At 42.4% G+C, this 26,604-nt stretch overlaps 2 protein-coding genes across 6 annotated transcripts in view; one reads left to right on the top strand and one right to left on the bottom strand.

The window, feature by feature from the left end:
• Nucleotides 1-4,595, top strand: part of apbb2b (amyloid beta (A4) precursor protein-binding, family B, member 2b) — a 57,844-nt gene extending 53,249 nt beyond the window's left edge. For all 5 annotated transcript variants that reach the window (XM_031751003.2, XM_039613548.1, XM_039613546.1 and 2 more), the window contains one exon: nucleotides 503-4,595. In XM_031751003.2, coding sequence (XP_031606863.1) covers nucleotides 503-673 — 171 coding nt within the window. In that variant the 3' untranslated portion in view covers nucleotides 674-4,595. The remainder of the gene's footprint in view (nucleotides 1-502) is intronic.
• Nucleotides 3,837-25,804, bottom strand: LOC116329064 (putative methyltransferase NSUN7). Its single transcript, XM_039613550.1, has 13 exons — nucleotides 25,661-25,804; nucleotides 24,482-24,589; nucleotides 23,181-23,366; nucleotides 19,059-19,117; nucleotides 17,589-17,725; nucleotides 17,319-17,471; nucleotides 16,790-16,973; nucleotides 14,795-15,008; nucleotides 14,473-14,616; nucleotides 14,140-14,241; nucleotides 13,911-14,028; nucleotides 10,579-10,702; nucleotides 3,837-6,397 (listed from the first exon to the last, which is right to left on the bottom strand). Exons 1-13 carry the CDS (start codon nucleotides 25,698-25,700, stop codon nucleotides 5,483-5,485), a joined length of 2,484 nt encoding a protein of 827 aa, XP_039469484.1. The 5' UTR covers nucleotides 25,701-25,804; the 3' UTR covers nucleotides 3,837-5,482.
• Between the last annotated feature and the right edge of the window lie 800 nt (nucleotides 25,805-26,604).

Raw genomic sequence — 26,604 nt, 5'->3', positions numbered from 1 at the left:
ACAGATTGATGGTGACAAGAATCATTAGTCATTACTATTGATCACAGCTAGCAGAGGTGCAGTCTGACTGGTGCAGTCAACCCTCCAAACGCAAACATACACACACACATCGGGTATTCATATCTTTTGGGGACATCTAATTGACATAATGCTTTCTTTTTTCTTTTTTTTTTAATGAATGCCTAACCCTTACCCTATACCTTACCATAACCGTATTATAATCCTGACACTAAAACCACATTTTAAGTCTCAAAAATGCCTTCAAACTTGTGGGGACTGGGATTTTGTTCCCCTAAAGGGCTGTTGGTCCCCACAAAGATATAAATACACACACACACACACACACACACACACACACACACACACACACACACACACACACACACACACACACACACACACACACGCACACACTCGCCCCTCCACAGTCGTATCCTCAGCAGCTGTAACTGTCCATAATTTACGCACTCTCTCTCTCTCTCTCTCTCTCTCTCTCTCACAGCTGCGGTATCAGAAGTGTTTGGTGGCTCGACCGCCCTCCCAGAAGGCCTGCGGTTCGTTGCCTCCCGGCGACTCGGTGTCCCGCCGGGTGTCGACCAGCGTGAAGCGAGGCGTCCTGTCTCTCATCGACACCCTCAAACAGAAGAGACCCGTCACAGAGTTGCCACAGTAACCATGGTGAAACACTACCGGCTTTCGACCACAGCCCCAAGTCACCATGGTAACTCGACGCATCGCTGCCAAAACCCGTCACCACCGCAGACCCCAGTAGCCATGGAAACGCAGTAAAACCCTTGGGTTTTTTGGGGGTGGGGGGTTTAACCTGTCATAACTCCTTCACTGGTTTGGAAGCAAATTGGAATTTCACCTCAAGAGTTAATTGGCTCTTGAGCCGCAATTCAAGTCTGTTTCCTCCAAATAAGTGAAAATTAAAAAGGCACCAACCCCACATCTGAAGAGGACCACCTGAGTGCCGGCCATGCAGGCGATGGTGTACATAGAAGTACGTCTCATTCCCCTCAGCTCACAGCAGCAGAGGAGAAGAGGGCAGGAACTGAAGAAGTAGGAAGTGATCCTGTGTGCTGCTGCTGCCGCCAAACCGCTGATCTCTCCATGCTCTTTGTGCATTTGTGTCTGTGCCTGTGCTGACAGCATGACCTTTCACACCTGGCCACACTCCCCCTCCACCCTCATCCACCTGGTTGTCTCCCCCAGCTCTCTTGCTCATCATCTTCAGTAGACTGTAACCGTGAGAAGATGAAAAGTTTCATATCATTGGATGATCATTGGAAGATAAAGAGATTTGTTTCAGTCTACACCCTCCAACCACTTGACCCTGCATGAACTTTTAATCTAAATGTGAATCATTCTATACAATATCAATACACTGCTGCTGCTTTCAGAGACTCGAGGGTGAGAAATCAGAAGTCGCACGGTTCGTTTATCCTGTCTTATTCGTTCTTTCTCATCAGCTGTGCGAGAGTCAGCCCTGGAGCGTCTGAACAAGTGGTGACCTTTCACCCGAAACATCCTTCGCGCATTTCCTTGTTTACGTTGTTATTCTTTTCTCATCCCTCTAGGAAATGACAGAAGATAGCCATAACGGAGGACGAGATGGGGGCGGGTGGCGCCGACCCTCTCTCCTCTGCTTCCCTGCATAGTACAGTGCTGCTCCAAACACAGGAGACCTTCAGCATGCTGCTGCTCTTTGATACACATGTTGGAGGAAGTTTGACGGATTATTCCTTTAAATCCCACCTCAGTATCAGTCATCAGACATTTAAACTAATAAAGATCATAGGTGGCATTAAAAAAAAACAAGCCTGGAGGAAGACAAGAAGACTTAAGGAATGTGTTTTTATACCTGGGTGTGGTTGTGATGATTCTTAGTCCACAGCTGATATGTGAACTGTGATTTGAGAAAGAGAGAGGACAATTTTCTCTTGAGCTGTGGATGTTTTCTAGAGGAAAGCCAGCAGAGAGACGCGTTGACTTAGACTGACGGACTTTAATGGACTCTATATCGGTCTGTCTCCAGGATTGTGTTCAGCTGAACGCGCCTTGTGTTTCCTTACTCACTGTACGTCTGATTTCATCAGTGTAATGAAACCGCTCGCTCTGTGTCTGTGTTGTGCAGAGTTCCTGTTTCACCTGCTAGCTCCTTATTATCACATATCTGACAAGCTTGGATGTATGGTAATAACTAATGAAGTCCTTTATGTCACCTAAAAATCACATAAAATCCTCACAACAACACATCTCCCTCCTGGGTGTGGGGCAGCAGATTCATACTCTGTTAGGTGACCCTTTGCTAAACCCCCTGATTACAGCCTGTCAAGCTCTGGGTTTACTCTCGGCTTGGGTTTCCTTTCCAGACGATGCTGCTACATCAGAGCTCTGTCCTCTCTTTATAGGCTCCTTTAAGCCCAAATGGAAACACTAAAGCATAAATGTAATCTGTGTTTGTATTTCAACCTGCTGCAGTATGGTGGTACATTTTTCACTGTGTGTACCTGATTGGTTATCCTGGGACTAACAAGGTCAGTGCAGAATGGATCATGGCTCACTTTCTGCTGAGGACACAGACTTTTATGCCAGAAGCATTAGCCTGGCCTCTGACATTTAGCATGATATTGCTAGCAGCTGGTTCAAAATGACTGCCTAATGTTAAAACAACAGCTGGATTAAAAAATATGGCCCAACTCTTCATAAAACGTACAAAGTCTGTTCATAACGTTCATCATTTTTAGGGTCCAAAATTGAACGTTTGCTGGTTAGCAGGAGATGCTAGTCTGCACGTAATACGGTTTCAAGAGTTACTGCAGATATGTGACGCAGCATGTGAAAGTCTAAAGTCCAAAATTCATTATTATTTTTGCTTTAACTAAAATTTCAAAACTTCCAGATTAATACTGCACAATTCCATGATTTCTTTTTTGTTTTTAACTTTGAAGATGTCAAACTGCAGCCGTCCCTTGAATTGTTGTGGTTCAGTAACTATGCACAAGTTCCCAGGAGATGCCTTCATATCAGGAATGACATCCCATAGTTGGAAAAGATAAAAACAAACAAATATTCCAAATCAAACACATGAAGCTACCTGCTGTGAATAGGGGAGCAGTAACAGAAGTTTACCTTATGGAGACCCAATGCAGAAGTCACCAAACTTCTCTGGTTGACCGTCCAGATCAGTCCTCCGGGTGGGTGTGCCGGTGCCGAGTGGAGGGTTTCCCCTCGTAGCTGCGAGGCGTGGACACCTAAGTTTGTGAGTGCGATAACTCGAGAACAAGTTGACGTAGGATTTGATACCGTAGCTGCATCTACTAAGTCTCGGACAAGTCTGAATATCAGTGACCTTGACTTCAAGGTCAGAGGTCAAGTTTTCAGAAAATCTTGTAAATGCGAGAACAAGGCAACATAGGAGTTTCAAACTAGGTACATCTACTAGGAGGCTGAGTTGAAGTCAGTGGTATTTTCCTTGATTTGTGAGATTCCCAGTTTTTGCCTTTTGTTGTTTTTGTTTGTGCTGCGTCACATTTCTGTGATAAATAAGTGGCTGCTGCCCAAAAAGACCTAAAAAACAAAACAAAGAAATGCTTGACAGGGGCTGAGGCAGTAATTTGAGGGGGGCGGGGCTTAGCTAACGGTCAGCATGTTGTCTTGCACTTCGTCTGCTGGCTCCACGGGGGAACGCAAAGAAACTATTTTAGTAATGGAGAGGATTTCTTCTTTTGTCACAAGGATGCTGAAATGTGAACGAGATGACAAAAACTTTGTGTACATAATACCCATTTCATGTAACATTTGGCATTAATCATCATTATAAGCTATGTTTCTTTTTTTTTTTTTTTTTTTTTATGTATTTGTTTGCCTGTTATTTTCCTCTAATGAAATGCCTTTTTTATTTTTTTTTTTTCTATTTTTTGAAAATTCACCAAATGGCCAAAGTGTAAAATACTGATATACATTGTAGATAACGAAGAATACGAGAGCAAATAATGAACACGGAGGCGATCGGAAACGCTCACAGTTGTCAGTTAAGTTGATGCTGAATTTAACTTAGCAATTATCTATGCATTCTTTTGATCTGGAGAAATGGAAAGTCATGAAAAGCCTTGCATGCTCTGGGATGGTCTGAGAGAGAGAGAGAGACTGTATGTATTGAACAGAAATATTTTTTATTTTATTTATTCTATTTTATAAAAGGTATATACTGATTTTTATTAGTTGGGGCAAGTAAAGTCTCATGACTGTCATCGTCTCAGTCCCCGGTTAAGTCACAACGCTACAACAAGCTCCGCTTTGCAGAACACAGCAGGTTATGGATTATATCTTCACCTTGTACAGTGTACCGAGAGCTGGGAGTCCACTGCTCCATCTGAACCGCTGACCGGAGGGTGAGGAGGAAGATTGTAGCAGCAGTGGACTCCTTGCATCTCTTGTCAGTCTTGCACATAAACAACGCGCGCACACACACACACATATACACTATCCATTTCCCACTGATGGATGTGTCTGCTTCCGTTTGCTGCTCACTGATTTGTACACTTTATCAATGTAACCAATTGTGAGAATAAACAGCATTATAAAACCTGTGTGTGTGTGTTTGCAGCTATTTTTGGGATTGAGCTGTCTGCGGCTCGTGAGTCATTAAGAGTTATTTATTCCCATGAAACATTTTTTTTTTTTTTTTGTGTATCACTAAAGATTAAAGAGATGGCATGTGCATTATTTTACTGGAGGAAAAAGCAAAAATGAAAATGGCGTAGTGATGCAACAGTTCTCCGAGTCCCGAGTTTGGTTCGGTGCTCTGGCTTCTGGGCCACGTTTATCCAAAACAGGCTTTTCCTCACTGTGGGTCTCACTCGCAGGTTATAAACATCACAATGCTGACAGACAGTAACACAAAGTAGTTGGCATATTCAGCTTATTGCTTTTTTTAAAACTCCAGTTTAAGATAAATAAGCCTCATTTTAAACTGTGAATGTAAAACAACCGTGAGATCCCACAAAGGAAAATATGGGCCTGAAATGAGCATATGTCCCCTTTAAGCCAGGCCTCTGACAGCTATATGAAGCACTTAATTTTTACATGATAAACCATCTAAATCATGTTAAGTTCTGCATTTTTCAGTTGTGTGGCCACTTTGACTGATAGATGGGTACCAATCAGGTCAGTAGTTACACTTTGTGTCTTTAACGTTGGTGCCTTTTAGATTTTAATGCATTTATCTGACAAATACTGCGACCTGCTCTTCAGTGAACTGTAGCGTCACTGTGGCCCAAGTAGTAATTTATTTGTGTATTAGTCAACATAAATTACTAGTTGTATGTAGTTTATGAGTGAACCACATATATTTAAAAAACAAATCTAAGCAACAAAAATGGCTAAAAAATAAATAAATATTGTAATAATTAAAAAGCACTTAATGTGGTGTTAGTACATTCCTGTGATTTAAACATCAGTGAGAATACTTTTTTTTTTATACATCAGGCAGAGATATTGAGGATGAAGATGTAGACATGTTGCCTTGCTGGGAGTTGGAGGTCCCAGACGGAGGCCGGTAGCCAGAACTGCCACTCCTGCTGCGCAGAGAGGTGGAGGAGGTGGAGGAGATTGGTGGCAGCCTCACATTGTCAGCTCTTACCGCCTCTTTTGCTGGTTTAGCTGCGTCCTTCGATGTTTCCTGTGCTCTTTCAGGCTGTTTGTTTAGTCCCGTGGAGGCTGTGTGGGGAGCGGGTATGGCAGGAAGAGCGGCTGAAGGATGCTTTCCAGCGGGGGAAGGCGTGCTGAGTAATGTCTGCTGTGATTTAAACGCTGGATTGATGCTCATCCTCTGTGCCAGAGCTGTGATTGGAGACAAGTGGTTGGAGGGTTTTGCAGAGGACATTAAAGCTAGTGTAAGGCGAGGTATTCGTCTCGGTTTGCTTTTCGTCCGACGCCTCTTGTGATGTGATTGGTTGACTTTTTTCTTTGTCTGTTTCTTCTTGTGGCCTTTAGGTTCATGCGTAGAGACAGTAGTCTTCTTGCTTTGCTTTGGATGGCCTTTTCGCTTACGCCCTTTATGCCCCCTCCTCTTCTTTTCCCCCTCTTTCTCTGTCTCACCCACTTTTTCCTCTTCCTCGTCTTCACCACCATCTTTAGAGTCTCCCTCGCCTTTCTCCTCTTCATCTCCTGAAGGTGTGAATGGATCTCGTCCATTTGCCAGCTCTCCTCCCGTCTCCCTCTCGAGGCTGGAGGAGGATGAAGGTTTGCTGCTGGCTGATGCTGCTCGATTCTTCTTGCTTTTCCCCTTTTTAGCAGCTTTTGATTGTTCGGGAATCATTCCACCCAGGAGGCCCTTTGCCGCCGCCCTTGCCAGCACATCTTGGACCGTTTCCACCTTAGTTGGATCTGCCTGAAGAAGAAAGAGCAGTTTGAAGATTTAATGTGAAGACACAATGTATTAAAATTACTGGTCTCAGGGGAAACATAGCACAGGGGAGATCTACACAATAAAAACACAATGGTGTGGAAATGAGCTACAGCCATAAGGCGAACCTGCAGAGGAGGGGGAGGAGGCTTTTACACAGCATCGTGGCAGCAAATAAAGGATATCATCTGAAAGGCACCACGATGCTCACAGTCTACAGCCACTTATGTTTCCCCTCTATGCCCATGTGAGAAAACAGCTGGCTTTGGACTGAATGCTATCATCACAATGATACCCTGCTTACAACAAAAATGCTAATGTGTTTGTAATGTTTGTCCCACTGCGTTCAGCGTCTTAGTGTAGCACGATGGCATGAGCTGCCAGCCCTCGAAGTAAAACTTCGGTTTTTCTTCTTTAAGTACTGAATAACCAACCTGCACTCAGAAGTTCTCTGAAATTTATCTCGGTTTATCCGATCAGATGCACGAGCATTGCCAAATTAATTACAGGTTATCCTGTGTGGATAGTGACCTCATGGCAGTATACAAACTATTTTTAATAACACAGGACCAATCGAAAAATCATCCAGCGTTAAAGCGTCAAGGCCATTAAGCCAGTCAAATACATGAATAAAAGGTGAGGGAAGATAAGCGATAAATTCGGGGAAGATGAATTTTGTTGACAAGCCCCCGGGCTGAAAATTGTCACAGTGTAGCTTCCCACACTGCCACTCCAGACTGGCTTTAGAAGGTGTGTTAGTGCCACAGACTCATGTTACAGAGGAAATGCACAGATTAGAAGCTCAGTATAAAAAAATTTTGGCAAATCTGAGTTCGAGGCATCTTTATCATGTTGTGAGTTTTGTAAATTTGTCTTGTGGTCTGAAGAAGTCTGTGCTCAGTTCTTGTTACTTTGTGCAAATTAGATCATATTTATCTCTGTGTGTATTTATACTCCATGCAGCTTGCTAACCAAGCTTGTTGCTGTTAGTTAATAACTCTTGTCTAAAAACGACCATTTATGCAACCAAAAACTAAGATAATGAAAGCCATGAAGCTGAATTCAAGGGATCAAAACTACTTCATGAAGTCACCTTGGCAACATCATTTTTAATGTATAACTTTCCATTACACTGAAACCCAAATAACCTTGTGGAAAAGAAAGTTTGCACAGGACTCTGCAGTCTCGTGCAAGTCTAAGTATACCCCATGATTCAGTCATGCACTGAACCACCTTTAGCAGCAATACCCAAAGTAAATAATGAGTAAAGGTTTTCTCCCTCATGCCGTTGTGGGGGAATTCTAGTCCACTCTTATTTACAACGCTGCTTCAGTTCACTGAGATTTGCGGGCATTCAGCCATGCTGTTGTAGATTTGCTGCTGTGTTTGGGGTCACTGTCCTGTTGCGTGGCCTGATTTAAGCCATCTTTTAGCTGTTGGACACATGGTCTCACATTTGACTCTAGAATATGTCGGCATGCAGAGGAGCTCATGGTAAAATCCATGACTGTAAGGTGCCCAGGTCCTAAGGCTTCAAAGTAAATCCACATAAACACACACCTGAATGCTCCAAACCAGCAAATTATGCAAACTTCTGCTTTTACAGAGGTGCTCACACTCGCTGATGATCACTTAATCAAATGCATTTGATTATCAGCACCTGGCTGCTACTTGCCCTCCTAGTTCCTATGGAAGCTATAAGGACATGCTCAGTGTTTTACAGGACTGCAGATGAATTTTGTATGTTACAGCCTGAGTATTATATGCATAGAAGTGAAAGGGTGTCTTCATCGGCAGTGCAGAAACAAGAAATCCCATTAAATTTTCCCGAGCCTTCAACTGTCTGTTTTCTGTCACAGTCTCTCTGAATCACCATTTACTTTCTCTTCTCTTATGAAAGCTGCTTAAAAATATTACAAATGCATTTTCTATTCACCCCCGAGAGTTTAATCTGCCTCTGCAGTTTTCCATTTTTCTTACTTTGACAGCATTGTACACTTTGAGTCATTCATAAGCCTCAGAACTTTAATTGCGCTGCCAATGTGGTGGTAAAATGCAGAAGACTACAGTTTACTGGAGAGCGGTATGACTGATTGCAGCCCGTCAGACGTCTTTAACAGATAAAATATTTCAGGTTTAGGCTGATGAATCATTTTCTAATGAAAATGTCTACTTTTAGTTTCAGTGACAAGATCATTGGTCTAACACTTTGGTCCAGGCTGAAATATCTCGCCTATCAGGTTGATTGATTGATCATGAAAATGTGACCACTCTTCAAAACTCAAAATTCAGCTATTAGCTCAAAACAGCACTGATAACCACACAGAGCTTCCAGCCTAGCTCCTTGAGTCATGTGTAAACCCCACATTTTTAAATTAAAATGCTAAATCTACATTTTGTGAGGAAAAAACTGGAGATACTTGAGAGGGGATTAGAGCTCGACAACCTCCCAGATGTGGGACAGGTGCAGTTTGTCCCCTTGTCTATGAGCACGGGCTCTCGTTCCTTCATTTCTGTGTATCTGCACGCATCGATGAGGTATCTCAGCAGCGTCAGTGTAACAAAATCTGCAGCCGCAGCTCTCTGTGTTCATTGTAGTCACTGTAGTGAACGTCAATGTGATCATTAGATTTTAAATTACAACGGTGAGCTGGACGGGACAGCGGTGTCGGCAGCAGCGTGCCCATTTGTGTTGGAAAGATACAACTTGCATTAGAAATGATACTTTAACCAGCAGCGCATTCTGCATGAGAACGTTTAAATGAAACCCTTTCCTGCACATCAATCACCTGATCTTTATAATATATATCTTATTTGTGTCTCTTGCTACACTGTGTGTGTGTGTGTGTGTGTGTGTGTGTGTGTGTGTGTGTGTGTGTGTGTGTGTGTGTGTATGTAGGACAAATCCAGGAAGAAAGAGCAATTTAAGAATGATTCCTGGTAACTTTTATGTGCTTTTGGTCACAAACAGAGTGCAGAATGTGCTATATTTTAATTGTTATTCTATTAACCGATCTTTTAGCCGTGTCTCAAAACAGTGCTTCTCTGCTGAAGGAATTGGCTTGTTCACACTGACAAGTACCTACAAGCAGAGTACACGGGTGGTGTGTGCTGTGCTTCTCACGCTCATTTGTCCTACAGCATCCAGCGTTTGAGTTTGCTGTCTGCACAAACAGGTTTGTTGTGTACTTGTACATGCATGTCAATTAACGTCTCTGCCTCCATAAAGTCTCATTTTTCTTGTTGTCAAATGTCTGATTTCACTTAAAGGCACTTTCTTGTTTTTTCTTCAGCACTCAGAAAGGTGTCGAGGAGTTTTAAACTCGTTTCATCCCTCAGCTTTCAAGATGCTACATTATCTTTTCCATGTTTACTTCCAGATGTGAACATTTAGCATGTAGATCTGCATCACTGCAGAAGCAAATTTTTTAAAGCTTCTTTGTCTTTTGCAACATTCTGTTATGATAATAGATTTAAATGATCAGCGTTACTAGGCACATATTAAATATCACTTTCAACTCATGTAAATGTATTTTTATAAATGAGTAAACCTTTATAAACTCAATGTGATTGAATAGTTTTTGTTGTGGCTCTACGGACCTCACTGCAGCATTTTTCGAGCTGCAGGTGATCAAAGGAGCAGCGTCTCAGCTCCTTCTGTTGTATTTTTCCCTCTTTTTATGAGTGCAGCAAGAGGCAAGAAAGGGGAGGGGGCAAATGGATGGAGCAATGAGGTGATGCAACAAGGCTGGAGGGCTTGGAGGAAAGGCTGAAAGAGCGACACAGAGAATTATCCATTCATCTTGGCTCTGGAGCACTGAAATGTTTCGCTGGCTCACAGGCATTTCATCTTTAGCTTGTCTCATTTTTATGGAATATTGGAATAATGCTGCAGTGTTTTTACAGAGCAATGGTCCACACACACACACCTACCTACTGTGTGTGTGTGCGTGTGCAGGCTAGCAGAGCTGACTGACCTCCCTGCAGACAGACTGCAAAGAAGTGCAGCCTCAGCACTACTGGAAGGTCTTGTTGCAAAGCAATTGCAAGCGCGCACACGCGTAAATACTCTACACACACCACAAAATCTCAGTCCTTTGAAAGCAGCCTTGTCCTTTATTCTCTTCTTACTTTCATCTTAAGCTTCCTCCTCCCATGTGTCTCACCTGTCGGGACAGTCTGGCGACGAAGCAGCCATTGGTGACCTTCGATGGTTCGAGCCTGAAAAACTTGTGTGAGTCTGTTTCGCCTCCTGACGAGGAGTCGTCTGGGAAAATTGGACCATTCACCCTGAGGGAGCGGCACAGAACGGGAAGAAAAAGAAAGCGTTTTCACACTGATTCGTCATCATCACATGCATTTAGACGAGGATTACTGTAAGCCCAGGATGCATAGTTGTGGTCCTTGGGAACATTTTGTGTGGCCCATGAGCCAATGAAAGATGATCACTGCACAGTTTATCAGATATGAAACCATAGGGGTGTTTTTCTTCTGTTTCAACCACGATACCAGCTAAAAACCTCCTAGGAGCTACTGATAAAGCAGGGGTCATAATAATACCACCACACTAATGATTAAAAGGCTGTAAACCATAATAAAAAATACCAACATAGTTACAGAGAACGGTAACTAATGCTAAATGTTTTTGATGTATTTTTCCTGTGCGGCCCTCAGTCACAAACAAATTTCCTAAATTGGCACTTGGTCGTCAGAAGTCGGAGCCCCCCTGCTGTGAATAAATGGTTGTGTAACGCGCACAAGAACTGGCAGCTTCTGGAAATTGAACCAAAGAGAAATAAATTATTTTGACAACCAAATAAAGAAAACAGGATTTGTTTAATCGGCCTCAGCTTCTCTTCAAACTTTCTAGCGCCGTGGCAAAGTTCTTGAAAAATAATGCTACTGGCAGTTTTACTTGATATACAAGCAGCAGCAGTCACATGAAATAGTACGTGGGCATCCTGCAGTTCAGTGTCAGTGCAGCAGTTTACAGGCACAAAGGTTTCCTGTATGTAAGTGGATGGGAGCGGGTGGCTCATCAGGTGCTCCTCATGGTGTCTCTTGACAGATTGTCCTGTTCACAGCCTAAGGACAGTCTTGTTTATGGGCCTCGCAGCTGTTGCTGTCAGGCCGTACTTCTGGCCCAAGTTCCCTTCAGGATTCAATATTTTAGGGGATGTTGAATGAGAAATCTCAGCGGACCAAGCGCTGTCTAAATCTTGCTGAAATATGGAGATGATGTGCAGATGTGACCTTCGTTCGCATTAAAATTCTCAATGCAATGCTGATTGTGAAAGCAAGGTGCTCTTTATGTTGAGTGTTTACACACACAGTTTAGTGGGGCAACTATTCATCTCCACTAAATGCTATTAAAATAAAACTAATGGGTTGTGAGCTCACACGTTAAGTTAAATGGCTGCAGTCACATGTGTGGAAGCAGAATGCACAGTTAGGCTGATAAGTATTTGGATATTGATCCAGGTTCTGCAGTTTTGCCTCTGTGCAACAACACAGGAGATTTTAAATCTAATAGTAAAGATGTGACTGAAGTGCAGACTTTTAGCTTTAATTTGATGGGTTTAACAAAAGTATTACATTAACTGGAGGCAACAGCACTAACCACCGCACCACCATGCTGCCCTGAATAAGTCCTGCTACTTCTATCACAGCAGTCACAGCATCAATAAACACTAATGACCCAGTTTCACTGGCAGCCATACATGCACATGTCAATATGCTGCCTCCACCATGTTTGAAAAATAATCTGGTAATTATCTGGGGAAAAGCAGTTTCCCTGCTTTTCTATATTTCTCTTCTAGTTCATCTTGGTTTCATCTGTCCAAAGAATCTGTTTTCCTAGAACTGTGCGGGCTCTTTTAGATGTTTTCTGCTGAAGTCTAATCAGGTCTTCCAGTCCTTCAGTGTAACCAGTGGTTTGCACTTTGTCATAAACCGTCTGTATGGAGACATCTCTTGATTGTAGATCCTGACAACGACTCACCTGCCTCCCTCAGAGTGTTCTTGACTTGGTTGTAATTCTGTCATCATCCCACTTTGTTTGACTTCTGTGGTCTTTCAGGAATTTTTGGTGTTGCTGAGCCGGCCAAAGGAATTTCCTTGTTTTTAAGAACATACCAGGTTGTGGATTTGGCCTCTGTTGATGTTTTTGGTCTCTGTGATAGGTTTATTATGGCTTTTCAGCCTAATGGCGGCTTCCCCCACTTGCACTGACATCTCTTTGGGCCTCATATAAAATACAAAGTTCAACACTGTCATGAAATACCAGGGGAACAGACCTCACCTGGCAATGAAACTGCTCGTCAGTTGTCTAAGTACATTCGAGCCTCTGTGGACTGTGTATAAATGTGCCGGTCATTCCTAAACAGTTAATGCAAGTTGCTGAAAGTCAGTGCTTCAATCACACATTTACCATTTGATTTAAAATCCACTGTGGTAGCGTACAGACGCAAACATACAAAAACTGTGTCAAAAACCTGGCTATGAACTGATCACTCCTTCCTTCCTCCAAACTTCGCTGAAGTGCAGTGGTGTTTGCAGTCCACTGTCATCCCTTATAAAAACAACTGAAACAACTGTGTTTTCACAGAACAGATACTGGAAACACAGAGATCAAACATGTGCCTAAAATCCTAACGCAAGTTGATAAAAGAGCTTATGTGAGCTGATTTAATAACATTTGGATTCCTTTAAGCGGACGGATGGTAGGAAATGACTTTTGTGGAGCAGCAGGCGTGAAACAGACTCTGAAATCTTCTCCGCCCCGTTTACCCCGACTGCGGGATTAATCTCAGGCCCACCGGTAACAGCAGCTGATCCTTTAGACTGTCATCAGCCTGCTGACAGACTCTCTCTCTCATACACACACACTCTTATAGAAAGGTAAAAATAATAGGTTATTTAGAAATCTGTGCACAGGAATGGTGACCCAAACCGCCATATCCGCTGGAATCACATGCTTTCCAAGCTTACAAAGTGAATTTATCGAGGTCAGCATGCTTTATCTGATAGCTTTCGTGAGTTTTTGCTCACATGAGCCCCATGCAAGGGTTTGTCCTACTTTGTGTGTTTGGACTCAGAGATAATAATCAAGCTGCAATAAGAAAAAACGAACAGTTTAGCTTTAAAAAAGCTGAAATGACATTTGGTTTCTGTGGTTATTGGCGGTGAGCTGAGCCCTAGAAAAGAAGATGGGCTGCTCATTGCTTACATTTCTATTTGCTGTGGAAATGAACGAATGATGCCAAAAGATAAAAGTAAAAAAAAGGACCATCCAATTAAACAGAAAGTATCTGAGATGGTTTAAGTGCCTCCTGTTTCCTGTTACACTGCCCTGTAGGTTCCTCATTACGCTTGTGTTTGTTTAAGCCTGTGGATTAAAAAAGTACTTTATATTTATATATGACTAAAAGGATTAAATGCCTATTAAGCAGACAACTGTATAAAGATGGAGCATGTGTGCCGAGTGTGTTTGTTGTACCTGTAGGGCAGCAGTTTGGGGTGAGTGTGTGTTTTCTCTAACACTCTCTTCACCAGCTGTTCGTTTTCCTCGGGATACACTGAGCGTGTGCAGTAGACCACAGTCTGAACCTTTGGGACTGATGAAGGAAGGAAATAAATGGATTTTTTACCAACAGGAATAAAAATGCAGAACGTGTTTAAGTGGTAGCTCGGTCGGTGAAAAGTGTGTGTGCTTGGTATTTACTCACAAGTGAGAGCGTGTGCCAGCAGTTTTGCCTGCTGGGCGGTCAGAGAGTTTATTTTTCTCTTGGAAACAGAACCATGGGACAAATCTGGCAGCAGACCCCAGTCTGTCAGCAGAGGAGAACCTGTTTAACGTGTGGACTCTTCATGTTACCCTCATGATGTTTTCTATTCCAGCATCAGCTTGTATTAAGTCTGCAAGTAGTTTTTAAGTCACTCGGCCCTTGTTCAACTCTACTTGACATGACTGCATAATATTCAAATGTAAAAAAACAAAACAGACATAGATTATGTTTACTCATTGAAACAGGAGGTTGGGGTCGCTTATATTTCCCTACCTCCGTGTTCACTGTGGATAGTGGGCACCGGGTCGTTAAGGGCAGAGGACGAGCACTGAGGCAGCACCATGATGACCTTTACTCGCTGGATGGTGGCATCTCCGTCATCCAGACCGTAAAACGCTTGTGACAGGACACGAACATCTTCAACAGGATGTAGAGCAACATCTGAGTGATCGGATTAGTGTTGGCACTGTGCTGCCAGCATATGTAATATTCAAAACTCAGGGTTAGGGTTCATGAATGTTAAAGCTTAAAGGACAAATACAGTGACATCAGCAGCAACAAGGACATTCCAGATCCAGAAGTGTTTGTCACTCACTTTTTAAGTCCATCTGTTTGAGCAGTTCCTGGATCTCCTCTTTGTGTGAGGGGTTGTGCTCAGCACCACACACCAGCACTCGGACCGAGCGGGCAGCAGCCACAACAGCGACGTGTGCCACGGTCATGGCTGAGAAGGCCCCCGCTAGCAGGACGTCACTTTTATCAAACAGCAGGGGGCGTAACACACTTGCTGCCACGCACACGCTCCTGTCCTACAAAGACAGACATACAGGTGTGTCTGTTATTCACACAAGCCCGGTGAACTACTTTCTCCTCAAAGAAGCTGGACCCTCCGGACTTACAGACCGCTGTGCAGCTAATGGAGTTCAAGTCATTTAACTCAAGACTTCAGACTTCACATCACAACAGGAAGTCGGCCTGGATCAAAGGGCAAAACTTGCACTTTATCGCACAGCGGTGAAGTGCTTTCCACCTAGAAAAAGACTATTAGGCAGCCTTTATACAGACTGAGTGCATTTCTCTCTGCTGATTTCAAAACTTGTAACTTTTTCCTTCTTAATTTAAGTCTTTTATAGAGGAGCACACGGCGCTCATGCTAAATGCACGTGTTGCTAATGATCTGCAAAATTTGGCCATAAAGTGACCATCAATAGAAAAGCTGACAAAAATGAGTGAGCTGGATTTCCGCTGTCGCTGTTCTTTAATCTGAATATATGCAGTGATTTTCATCTCTCGCTGAATCCTTTTTCGCCTTTAACTCTTACCTTCAGCTTTCACCTTGACTCTTTCAGATTTACAAACAGATTTCTACTCCCTTCTGACTTCAGCTGATGGTCATCACCATCTTGCTCTTTGAAACCAGACTTCATAGGTATGACTAGATCTGACTGAGAAACTGAGGACCCCATCAGGCAGTAATAAATAATACTAGAAGGCTTTGCTGAGACCATACATCCATTAAGAAAGCCTTTACCAAGGTAAATCAAGTAAGGGAGAGCTTTAATCATCTCATAGACATTTATGCAATCTGACATACTTCTGCTTCTAGAGAAAGGTCCCGCTGCTGATCATTAGAAAGAATGCAGATTTGACTTGATTTAGTCTGTATACATTTTCCAATAAGCACCACCGCTTGAAAACATAAATCCTGGTTGAGTCACTTGAGGGGCTTAAATCTGCCAGCTCTCTACTACAAACTGTCTGATTATGTGGCTTTGTGGCATCCACACCTCCCACGTCTCAGGCAGCATCTTCACCTAAACTAAACATTTCCAGTGGTGAGAATGTGTCCAATCCCAAAGATCTCCTGCTGTGTGCTACTTTGTTCTGCCCTGACTCTGCTGATGTTGTCTTGAGTTTACGTGTGAGAACACCTCATGAGTCCAGCACTCTGCCCCAGTTTGCTAAAGTTATGTTTAAGTGCTCACCCCAGAGAAAACATATGTGTTGTGCAGGTTCTCAGTTATCCTAGTCATGGTCGCCTTAAGAGCTTGAAAAAAGGCAGGGGTCAATATCACCAGCGGTTTTGGGGGAAAGCACTGTCAGACCTTGCCCCACCCAATCATGTGAGCCATTTAGGTCACCTGACGTGTGGTGTGAGTGGGGGTTGAGGTCCCTGGTAAGGGATCTGAAGAATAAATTGTAGGTGGGTGACAGTAGGTGTCCTAAGCCACCACCTCTGTTTGATGATGGTCACTTATATTCCTCTTTCAAGTTATTTTGGCTTTCATATTTTGGCATCCTTGAAAGAGTGGCCTTTGACCTTTAAGTACAAGTATACTCAAAGGTCAAAGGTCAAAGTACAAGTATACTCTGGAGACTCAGCTACACATTAACAGCGAGTCAACAGCTACCTCCCAAGGAACAACCCCACCACAAGGGTTCAAATACCTGGGACTCTCCACCTTTAATTTTAATACTGAAGAAACCTCTTGGATGAAAGGTGACATGTCTTCCAAAAACCTCAGAAGAAGTCTACTCACCTTCTTTTCAAGCTCTTAGGACTGAAATATAGGTAAACCCAGATTTCTACCTGTATGTTCAGCACAGGTGTGGCGGTGAGGCTGCTGTGCTGGAGCCAAGCTTGAAGATGCTGCGAGAAGATGAGTGTGTCGGGACAGAGGGGGTCCCTACAGAATGTGGACTCCTTGAGTTCGGTCACGTTCTCCGCTTGACACAAACCGGCGCTTTGTAACACTTCACACATCTCGTCAAGACTACAGGGAGAGGACGAAACATGCTGTCAGAGACACACATCACCAGGTACAGATACAGGAGACTAGATCATTGTAATACAGAGACACCAGTGCCCTCTGATTAGCAGCATGTCAGTATTCTGCTTTAACTGCCAGTAAACTTTACCAGGCATTAAACACATGCTGCATTAAGCCAAAAAAACAATGAGTTTAATAAACAGCCGCTCTATTACACTTTAACTTGCACATAACAAATAGGACATTTTTGGGCTCTTGAACGTACCATGAAACACAATGGCTGCTGTGAGCTGTTTCTGTGCAGCGAAGAAATAAATTTGGGACCATCATGCTGAAACAAGCACCTACCTGATCTTGAGAGTATTGATCCATGCGCACAGTGGCAGACCTCTTGCTCGCTGCTGTTTGGTCCTGACACTGTCGGACAGGAAGCAGGAGACACTCTGCAGATTCTGCTTCACTCTGCAGCGAGCTAGAGAGGCAGCCAGCTTGGTCTTACACCTGTAAAAACACAGCAGAGCCCATTTTCATGTTTCTTTGATTCAGTTTTGGTTATTTGGTTACGCATAAGTAAACTTCTGATGTTCACATGTGACTTTTACACTCGCGCACACACACCTGTGGAGACTTTTCTCCAGGTTCCTGACTTCCTGGATGGGTTCTTGCTCTTCTATCGCTGGACGTTCACACGGAGAAAACTTTTTGTCCTGAAAGTCGAACAGCATCACCATCGCCAAAGGCAGTAAGTCGTCAGACTGAAAAACATTGCAGGGCTGAAACAATTGGACTGCTGTGCAAAAATGGGCAAAAAACCGCTGGGCAAATGTTATAAAACCATATTTTGTATTTTTTAAATATATTTAAGAATGTTTAAACAGAGAAAATGTGCAATTTTAAGAAAAATATCAGCACATTTTGAATTACTGGCAGCAATGCATCTCAAAAAAAAATTGGACAGGGCCTTGTTCACCACTGTGTAACATCCCTGCCTCATTTAAAAACATTCTGTAAACATCTGGGAGTTGAGGAGACCAACTGCTGGACTTCTGGGAGAGGAACATTGTCCAGTTCTTGTCTGATAGAGGAGTGTAGCTCCTAAACAGCCCTGGGTCGTATTTTTGGTTTGATGTTGTGTTAAATATTTTCACTTGATGAGATTTCTGAACTGCAGGCAGGTTAGTTCACCACTCGGACTCTTCTACGTGAAGCTGCACCATAAAAATATTGATGGTTATTTATTTCTATTGTTTTAGCTCTTTGACTCAAAATGTTGTAGCTTGAGGGGAAGCTCAGCTCTCTGCTGAGAGGTCTGAGCCTCCCTCTGGCTCTCCTTTAATCCAAACACTGGGTGCCACTGAGTCAAAACGGTGACATTTCAAACCAGGAAACCAAACAAAGGAGTTAGAAGGCAGTGAAATGTTCACAAAAGCTGAAGTTAAGGGTTCTTTTCATTCTTTAACAGAGGAATATATGATCACCAAAGAGAAAAGTAAAAATGATGAGCACGTCCGTCTGCACTCTTCCTTATGGCTGTGTACACGCACTCTTTTTGTCAGGGTGTGCGTGTGTGTGCAGGAGGTAGAATATGTATGTTGCAGTAAGGATGTGTGTTGAATTATAAAGAGCTGTGTGGTGGTTTTATAGTCGCACTCGCAGACTAACAGCCTCAGCCCATTCTCTGCGTTTCCCTCAACTTATCATTCCCACACAGAGCCACACATGAGCGGAGCGAGTCTCTTATCCATGTATGTGTCATAGCGCAGTGTTTCACAGCGTAATTTACGGTTCCCAGTCAGAGAGAGTGTGTCTGCCTCTCCCTTGTGTGTATCACTTGCCACCTGTAACCAGCCAGACCATGTACACGTCTGAATACAAATGGCCGTTAACTGCATCCCTGCCTCCCTCGCTATCATTCCGCAATATTCGGATGAATCGCACTCATACAGCCACAAACACTTCATTTGAAGACAGATAACTCCCAGACTGTTTCACACACTCAGTGTGTGAGCGTATTTCATATTTTCTTTTAAAAAAAAAAATTGGATTTGAGTCTGTAAACACCCAAATGTCAAATCTGGTGGGACTCACAATATGCTGCGAAGTATGGAAGCAGCTGTCGGAGATGATGTCCTCGAGTAAATCTTGATCTAGGAGGAAAACAAAGTTGTTAATGAACAAAGGCAAGAAAACATCGGCTGAATTTTAATGAATTAAGAGAAATTTGAATCGTAGTGTCCATCAAAGCGGAGGATACTCATACTCTGTGACTTGTTTAGTCATGTAGACAGTTTGGCTGTATTTGCTGATATTTTGAAGCTCTGTCTTCAGCTGAACCAAGGTCATGGGTCTTTTTTGATATGCTAACAGCAACTGTGTTTTGGTTATTATTCTAGATAATACACAATAATTTCTGATTCAGAGTCAGAACTACAGATGCCAGAGCCTGCAAAGTCATTGCCAGTCAGTGGTGGATGCTGGGATATTTCCCTGTGCCCTGACGGTCAATTTGAGCAGCATTAGTAGAGCGCAGGAATGAGAAGAAGGACCTCTAAAAAGACTCAGTATAAGTATATCTACTTGCTTCTTTACACATAAAGTTAAAACCTTTTGGTATAATGAATTTGGGAATACAAAGTTCTAGGAGAGAGAGAGCGAGAGGGTGGAAGAATGAAGAAGAAATGCTAAAGTGCCAATCAGAGTTAATTAAAAACTAAAAGTGCTAAACAAAAATCCTTGAGCTTACTGCGTATCTCTGTTTAAAACATGCAGGCTATTTGTTTTTTAGGTCAGTGGCTCCCTTTAGAAATTAGTATGTGCATTGATTAGTTTATTCCTAGAGGGGTTTTTGAGGGTTCACCTGCAGCCTGAACCTTGAAAACTCAGGTTCAGACAGGCTCTTTGTCCCAAAGCTTTGCATTTTTAATCCAAATAACTTTCAGACAAACATGGTGCGTGAATTTCAGCCTGAGGGGAGTAATAACACATATAATAACATGTATAATATCCTAAAAATGTTCATTTATTCCTTTTGTACTGTTATAGATGCAGACAACTGTCTACACATGTATTCACTTTTATTTTGGACACAATTTTGTTGCTAAACATGGAAAAACAGTCAGTTTACTGAAAACACTTTAATCACATATGGAGTGCAGCACTGCACTGATTTTAAATTGTGTCTCTGGGCACTTTGTGTCTAGCAGAATGTTGCAAAAACAGAAATCCTTCCCATTTAACATTAACATATAACATATAGCAATATGTAAACACGGTGGAAGCTCTGTCATTGTTTGTGGCTGCATTTCAACCAGTGGTGATGGAGATGTTAAAACATCTGATTGGTGCAGCTTCATTTGAATAATAATATAGTTATTATTATATATACTTTAAATGCTTACCATTTGTTCCACTAGTTTTCTATAAATTACTTTTCTATAAAGAAATGCTGTTCACTCCCCCGACCACATTGCAAAGCTATGACATCACAGCAATGTGATTGGTCAGTTGCAACATTGCTACGTACGATGATGCAGGAACGACAACAATACAGGGATAGCAGACACAGCAGAAATTATGATATGGAGGCAGTATTAAGTAACACATAGTGTCAGTCTAAGTGCCCTGGGATGGAGTCAAATAACCAGCCTGAATTATCTTGTCAGTCTGTCCCTGCTGCCAAGAAATTACTCAGAGTAACAAGAAAGTTATTTCTGGAAATGAGTGTTCCTGTTCAGAAGAAAACACAAAAGTATCACGAGGTTATGGCAAATAGAACTCAATGTGAGCTCAATAGAGAGGTTCCGGTGGGAAAACTAAGTAAAAAACCTGTTTATGAGCCATACTTTTGTGAGCATCCAAAGCAGACTTACTGCGAGCTCCTGTGGAAACCACAAACCTGTGTTTGCATTTTATTTGCGCTGTCACATGAAAGAAGTACTCTAACCAGAATCCTGAACTGAAACAGTGACATTTGTGATTGCTGTTACCATGGAAATGTGTAAGTTTGTGTACACATTAATGCACACAAACAACAAAAGCTATTAAAGAACACTGAAAAGGATTAAATCTGACAAGGCTGGAATTCATTTCCTGTGAAATCTGGGATAGTTTTGCTTATAGGTTGGGTAGTTATGTAGACAATTATGCAGATAGTAATTATGTAGACATGTCTTGTCTTTTGCCTCATTTTATTTTTTGATTCAAATCATCTCTTTCACTGCCATGAGTCATATCATAACTGGTTGGGTTGGTTCAAGGCTTAAAAGTCTTTCTATAAGGATTTTAGACATTGTCAATGGAGTAAACGCTTATTCCAGAAAATCACTTATGGAACTGGAGCCATTAAAACTGTGTTCAGTCACTGTTGAGCTCTGTCAGCAAGATGGTACCAGTTGATAAAAAACAAAAAATGAATGCAGAAAGTTTAGTGTTCAGTTGGTGTCGTGCCTCTGATAAGCTGACAAATGTAAGTCCAAATTCACCTCTTTTAATTCTAATTTGGTCTCCACCTCCTCCTGAGAGAATATCTGCCTCATTAGCTGCCAAATGCTCTGTTATGGTTACCAGCTCTGTGTGGCAAAACCAGGCCAATACCCAAATTTAGAGTGAGTATGTTGCATGTAGGTGTGTGTGTGTGTGTGTGTGTGTGTGTGCGTGTGTGTGGCATCTGGAACTGGTTTCTGTAGGATTTCAGAATTCTTTTTTTTTTTAATATTGAAAAACCTTTTTAAAAAAATATTGTATTCCATTCATAGATATTCATGCAATTTTCATGATAAAGAATTCTATCCAGTGAATGAAAAATGCAACATGCAGCAACACTTCAAAAGCAGCCCGCCAACCCTATCTGTTTGCCCCTTCCCTTCCTTTACTCGTGTTGCTGGGCAAGAATGGAAGGGGGGTGTTTGCTATGCTCTGTGGCGGTCCAGAGACCTGTGCAAGTTCACCATGCAATACACAATATAACAGGAATTCGTTTCACATGCAGATACATACGCATGTCATAAATGTGTTTCAGTCGAGGCTGCTGTAGTCATGATATTGCCATTTTCATCTGTAGTAATTTTATATTTGGTGGTACAGAGATGACAACAGATGTGACACTGAGAAAGTCTGGAAGAAAAGGGGGATGTAGGAGTGGAGGTGGGTTGTAAAGCGGCTTGCAGATGTGCACCAATAATGGGATGGCTAAAGTAGCCTAAATGCTACACAGTATTGGAGATTTATCATTTAGATGTGGATGTCTACCCAGAATAATTCTATAACCAAACAAGGTGCCAGTCAAATTAGCTGGTTCTGTCATAGTGGCTAAACTGACACACCTCCATTCTGGAAATGGTGACATGGGAACAGAATCACATAGTATCAAACGACTGCACCATGTTGGCCTCTAGATATATCACGAAGGGAATTCTTGAGCTAAAGTGAAGGATAAACCTATATAATGAACTTTACAGAACATTTAAATAGGTAGTGACACTTAGTAACTATGCTGTCTTATGTTCAAACTCAGGATGACTATTTCTTGTTTTGTCATAGAGGATCAATGATGTGCATTTTACAAACTGTTTATTGCAAAAATACAAAATGCTGCGCTTTAATATTTAGAAGAAATTCTGTTTACCTACATTGTAGGTGGTTGTGGACAACCAGAAAGAAAAGACGGGTATCTGGAAAAACTTGCTGCCACCTAAATGGTCAAATAATGTATGTAAAACGTTGTGTTTTTTACTATACGCGCACTTGTGGCTTTTTAAAGTGAATTTATATATGTGTGTGTGTGTGTGTGTGTGTGTCTGCCCATGGCATGCACTCTGTTATCACCTCCCAAACAGACATGTACTGCACTTCCACTCAAGCAATTTGCAGTCACGTGGAGAAATGAAATGTATGACTATATATTATTTAATCTGCTGCCTGCAGTTGAAGATGCTATTCAGAAAGTGAATATTGGAGCTGACATATGCTGCAGCTCCTCTGTTATTCATTATAGAGATAAGGCTGCCTTATCCCTAGGAGTTGGGTAAAGTCCTCAGAGGTGGCAGTAGAGGGGATCAAATTAATTTCCCCCTGACTTTATGTTTAACCACCAGTGGGCTCGCTCCATGCTGGATATACAGTACAGTTCATCTGCATTCATAAAACTAAATATGGTTAAAGTATGGTACGCTATTCTAAATTGTTCACTGTAGAAGTTCACTGTAATCTTACATTTAAGTGTGCTAAAGGCGAGCTGGAAGGCATGCTTCTCCATGGTTTTGTCCCCGCTCTTGAGCAGCGATGTTTCCGTCTTTTTTCCATAATGTAGACGCTGATGTTGGCTGGCTGGCTTGTCTCTACACAGCTGCTGGAAAATATCTGCAGCCTGTAGGTAAACCTGATCAGATAGATGATAGGCTGAGGAGAAACAAAGGCGGCACGAGAGAGGTGGAGGGAGGAAGTTGGAGAGACGATACAAAGAACGGTGTTGATTATCTGAATAGAGAGAAAAGTGTCGGGGTTTGTTAGATATTGTTAGTTTCTGTTGGCAGCTGTTTTTTAAAAGCGGGTATTAATAATAACATTAAGGATTTCTTTTGCTCTCTATTCAAACATGCAAAGATGTAACTTTACAAAGTTGCATCTGCTTTCGTGTTCTTTTTCAGGGAGAAGAGGCTTTCTCCTGGCAACTCTTCAAAACAAGCCATACTTGTTCAGGCGTTTTCTTATTGTACTGTCATCAACACTGATGTTTAACATGCTAACCTTGGCCTTTAGAGCCTAAGATGTTGTTTTGGGGGTCTTTTGGAGCTTCTTTAACGGGGCGACCGTGGGTCAAGAGTTGGGAGGTCGCCTTGTAATCGGAAGGTTGCCGGTTCGAGCCCCGGTTTGGTCAGTCTCGATCGTTGTGTCCACTGGGCCCGGTGGCGCCAGTGTCTGGCAGCCTCGCCTCTGTCAGTGCGCCCCAGGGTGGCTGTGGCTACAATGTAGCTTGCCGTCACCAGTGTGTGAATGGGTGGATGACTGGTTGTGTGAAGCGCTTTGGGGTCCTTAGGGACTAGTAAAGCGCTATACAAATACAGGCCATTTACCATTCTTTGTGCTTTGCCCAGTCTGACCTTGGGTGAATTTGCTGGGATGTCCAGTCCTGGGAAGACTGGTGACTGTCTTCAATAATCTCACTGTACAATGTTGGGCTTCCCAGACTGATGGCAGGAACAGTTGCTTCTTTAAAATCATTGCAAATGTTTTTTTCTCCTTGGCATGTCTTAATACTGACCTGCAAACTGCCAAAACCTCTGCTTTTATATAAGCACTGTCACTCACTGATGACCAGCCAGTTAATTGAGTATTTAATTAGCAGCGTTTGCCTGCTACTTATCCTCTAAATTACCATGAAAGCAAAAATGCTGTATGCTTAATTTTCACAAGATGAAAGTTCTGCGAAAATTGTAGTTTTCTCTTGCATTTCACTTGCAGTTTGGTAAATACAGTATGAGATAAGCAGTGCAAGTTTTAAGACTGGATATCACCTGTAGAATGAGAAGATGAATGCAGTCGAGGGAGCAGGGAGGAGAAAGGCTCCTTGCTGATCGCCTTCTCCATCCCAGAGCTCGTATTCACATCCTCGCCGGAGCCCACTGTAACACAAAGACTACGTATGTGTGCTCATGTTACACAAATACACAACCAGCAGCACCGTAAACACCTTACCTTTGCCTGCCATGATCAGAGAAAAAACAAACACTTGTCAAGAGGTTCTGTAAGCAATTTCCAGTCTATCTGACAACATTTGTCTTTTCTTGTTTGGCACTCCTGCCAGCATCTGCTGTTCCAGCGAGCATATAAACACACACAAACACTGTGTGTTTACAGAGCTGAACCCGAGCTCTGCAAATGTAAATAAGACGCACAGCATCGGTCATAGCTGACATGTGATCCACCTCCCACTTTCCTGTGAATGTGAGACAGAGCGGCCGCAGGCCCCTGTGCGTAATTGGGCTCCTCCTGGTGCAATTAGGCGGCCTTTTGGATACGTCGGCATGAATAAATAATGGACCGCTGCCCGACCCTGCACAAAGGTCCACCTCTGACTGACCCTCTAAAACCATCTGTGTGCAGCTGCTTCACCAACACACATGCACTCAGTTGTGTTTCCATCGCTTTAGGCGACATTACATTGACCTCCATCTATTTTCCTGCAGACTTATTCTAACTTTAACAACTACTTGAATGACCTTTAACCTTTACTCTGACCTTAAACCTAGATTCTTCTGTCTAAAATGTAATGAAATGATAGAATGGAGGCACACATTAGCTAACCCAATAGTTTTAACCGGTGTTTAGTGTTCAGTGACATCACTTTCTTTGAGACTTAACATCCAAAAGTTCAGGGACCACTTGGCTCTAATTAAACTGGATTAATAGAGAGAAACACAGACACAGTGTAATCGGCTTTTACGGCACTCATGAATGTTTAAACACAGAGCTGGAATTGACCAGAAACGTGTCCAATAAGGCCATGTCAGTGCAAATGGAATAAATTAATGAATATCAAACAGCAGTGATTTAATGAGTGTCAAGCAGTTTCCTGCAGAAGAAAAACCCTAAGTCCACTTAAGAAGAGCAGCAGTGGAAGAAAAGGCTACAGCGGCTTAGTGTAATCTGCATACAGGATGATGGGCTGTTTAAAATTGCATAGCAGGTCTTACCGTTGTCATTCAGGACTCTCCTCATGGGAACAACGCTCATCTTCTGAGCGAGTATCCTGGATCTGCCTGTGTGCTCTTTACTCTTCCCCAGCTATCATACGCTGTCCCAGTGAATTGGAGAACTTCACTCCTCTCATCACCTCTTTGTCATCCACGGCTTCCCTCTGGAGAGAGTTTGAAATGCCATGGCAACAATATGATAATGAAGGAGGCCTGACCCCCCTCTGTGATAGCTATACAGTATAATACATAACATACTCAATAAATATTTTATCATCTTGCATTTTCACTGTTACATTGGTCACACATTTATTAAATCATAATGGATATATTTTAAAAAATGATCAAAGTGAACCACAGACCACAAAGCTGAGTGTCTGTGTTTGCGGTAGAAATGTGCTGGCAAATATGAGAAACCATCTTGGATACCATTACACACAGGAATGTGTCCAGGGCAGCTGGAAACTTTATTCATACTGTACTATCTGTTAATAAGTGACAGCGTGGGGGGGCTTCATGGGTATCTGATGTCACTGCCCCCTACTGAGCACAGAAGTGCAGTGCAGCATAAGGCAAACCTGGGGAAGCTGTTTGTGACTTACAACATACTAGAACAATTTTTTTTAAATTAAGTAATAAAACAGGATCTGATGCTAATGCCATAGACTGTATATAAAGGATGAACATAATCCTTGGATATATTTTCATGCACATTAATAGACACTTGGAATTCCCTCCCATTGGTATTATTGAGCCTGTGGCTAAGCTTCCTTAGGAAAGATACTGAACCCCGAGTTGCCCCTGATGCATCCATCAGTGTGTGTCTGCGAATGTTATATGCTTAGGCATAGAAAAAGTATTTGAGTGAATAGGTGACTGAGACTTGTAGTAAGAAAACACCTTTAAGTCTCAAGTTAAGTAAAAAAAGAAGTATATTCCATTTA

The sequence above is a fragment of the Oreochromis aureus genome, linkage group 6 (assembly GCF_013358895.1).
Source record: "Oreochromis aureus strain Israel breed Guangdong linkage group 6, ZZ_aureus, whole genome shotgun sequence".
Classification (NCBI taxonomy): domain Eukaryota; kingdom Metazoa; phylum Chordata; class Actinopteri; order Cichliformes; family Cichlidae; genus Oreochromis; species Oreochromis aureus.
Note: the sequence above shows the minus strand (reverse complement) of the source record. Positions and strands in the feature narration are given on the sequence as shown.

What these genes read in the sequence shown, in the direction of transcription:
- LOC116329064 (XM_039613550.1), bottom strand. Translation starts at nt 25,700, where the DNA reads ATGAGCGTTGTTCCCATGAGGAGAGTCCTGAATGACAACG. An exon ending in CGCCTTTAGCACACTTAAAT is followed by an intron (nt 19,118 to 23,180) that starts GTAAGATTACAG and finishes TTTTCCTCCTAG; the next exon opens with ATCAAGATTTACTCGAGGAC. An exon ending in GCTGGCACACGCTCTCACTT is followed by an intron (nt 14,029 to 14,139) that starts GTGAGTAAATAC and finishes TTCCTTCATCAG; the next exon opens with TCCCAAAGGTTCAGACTGTG.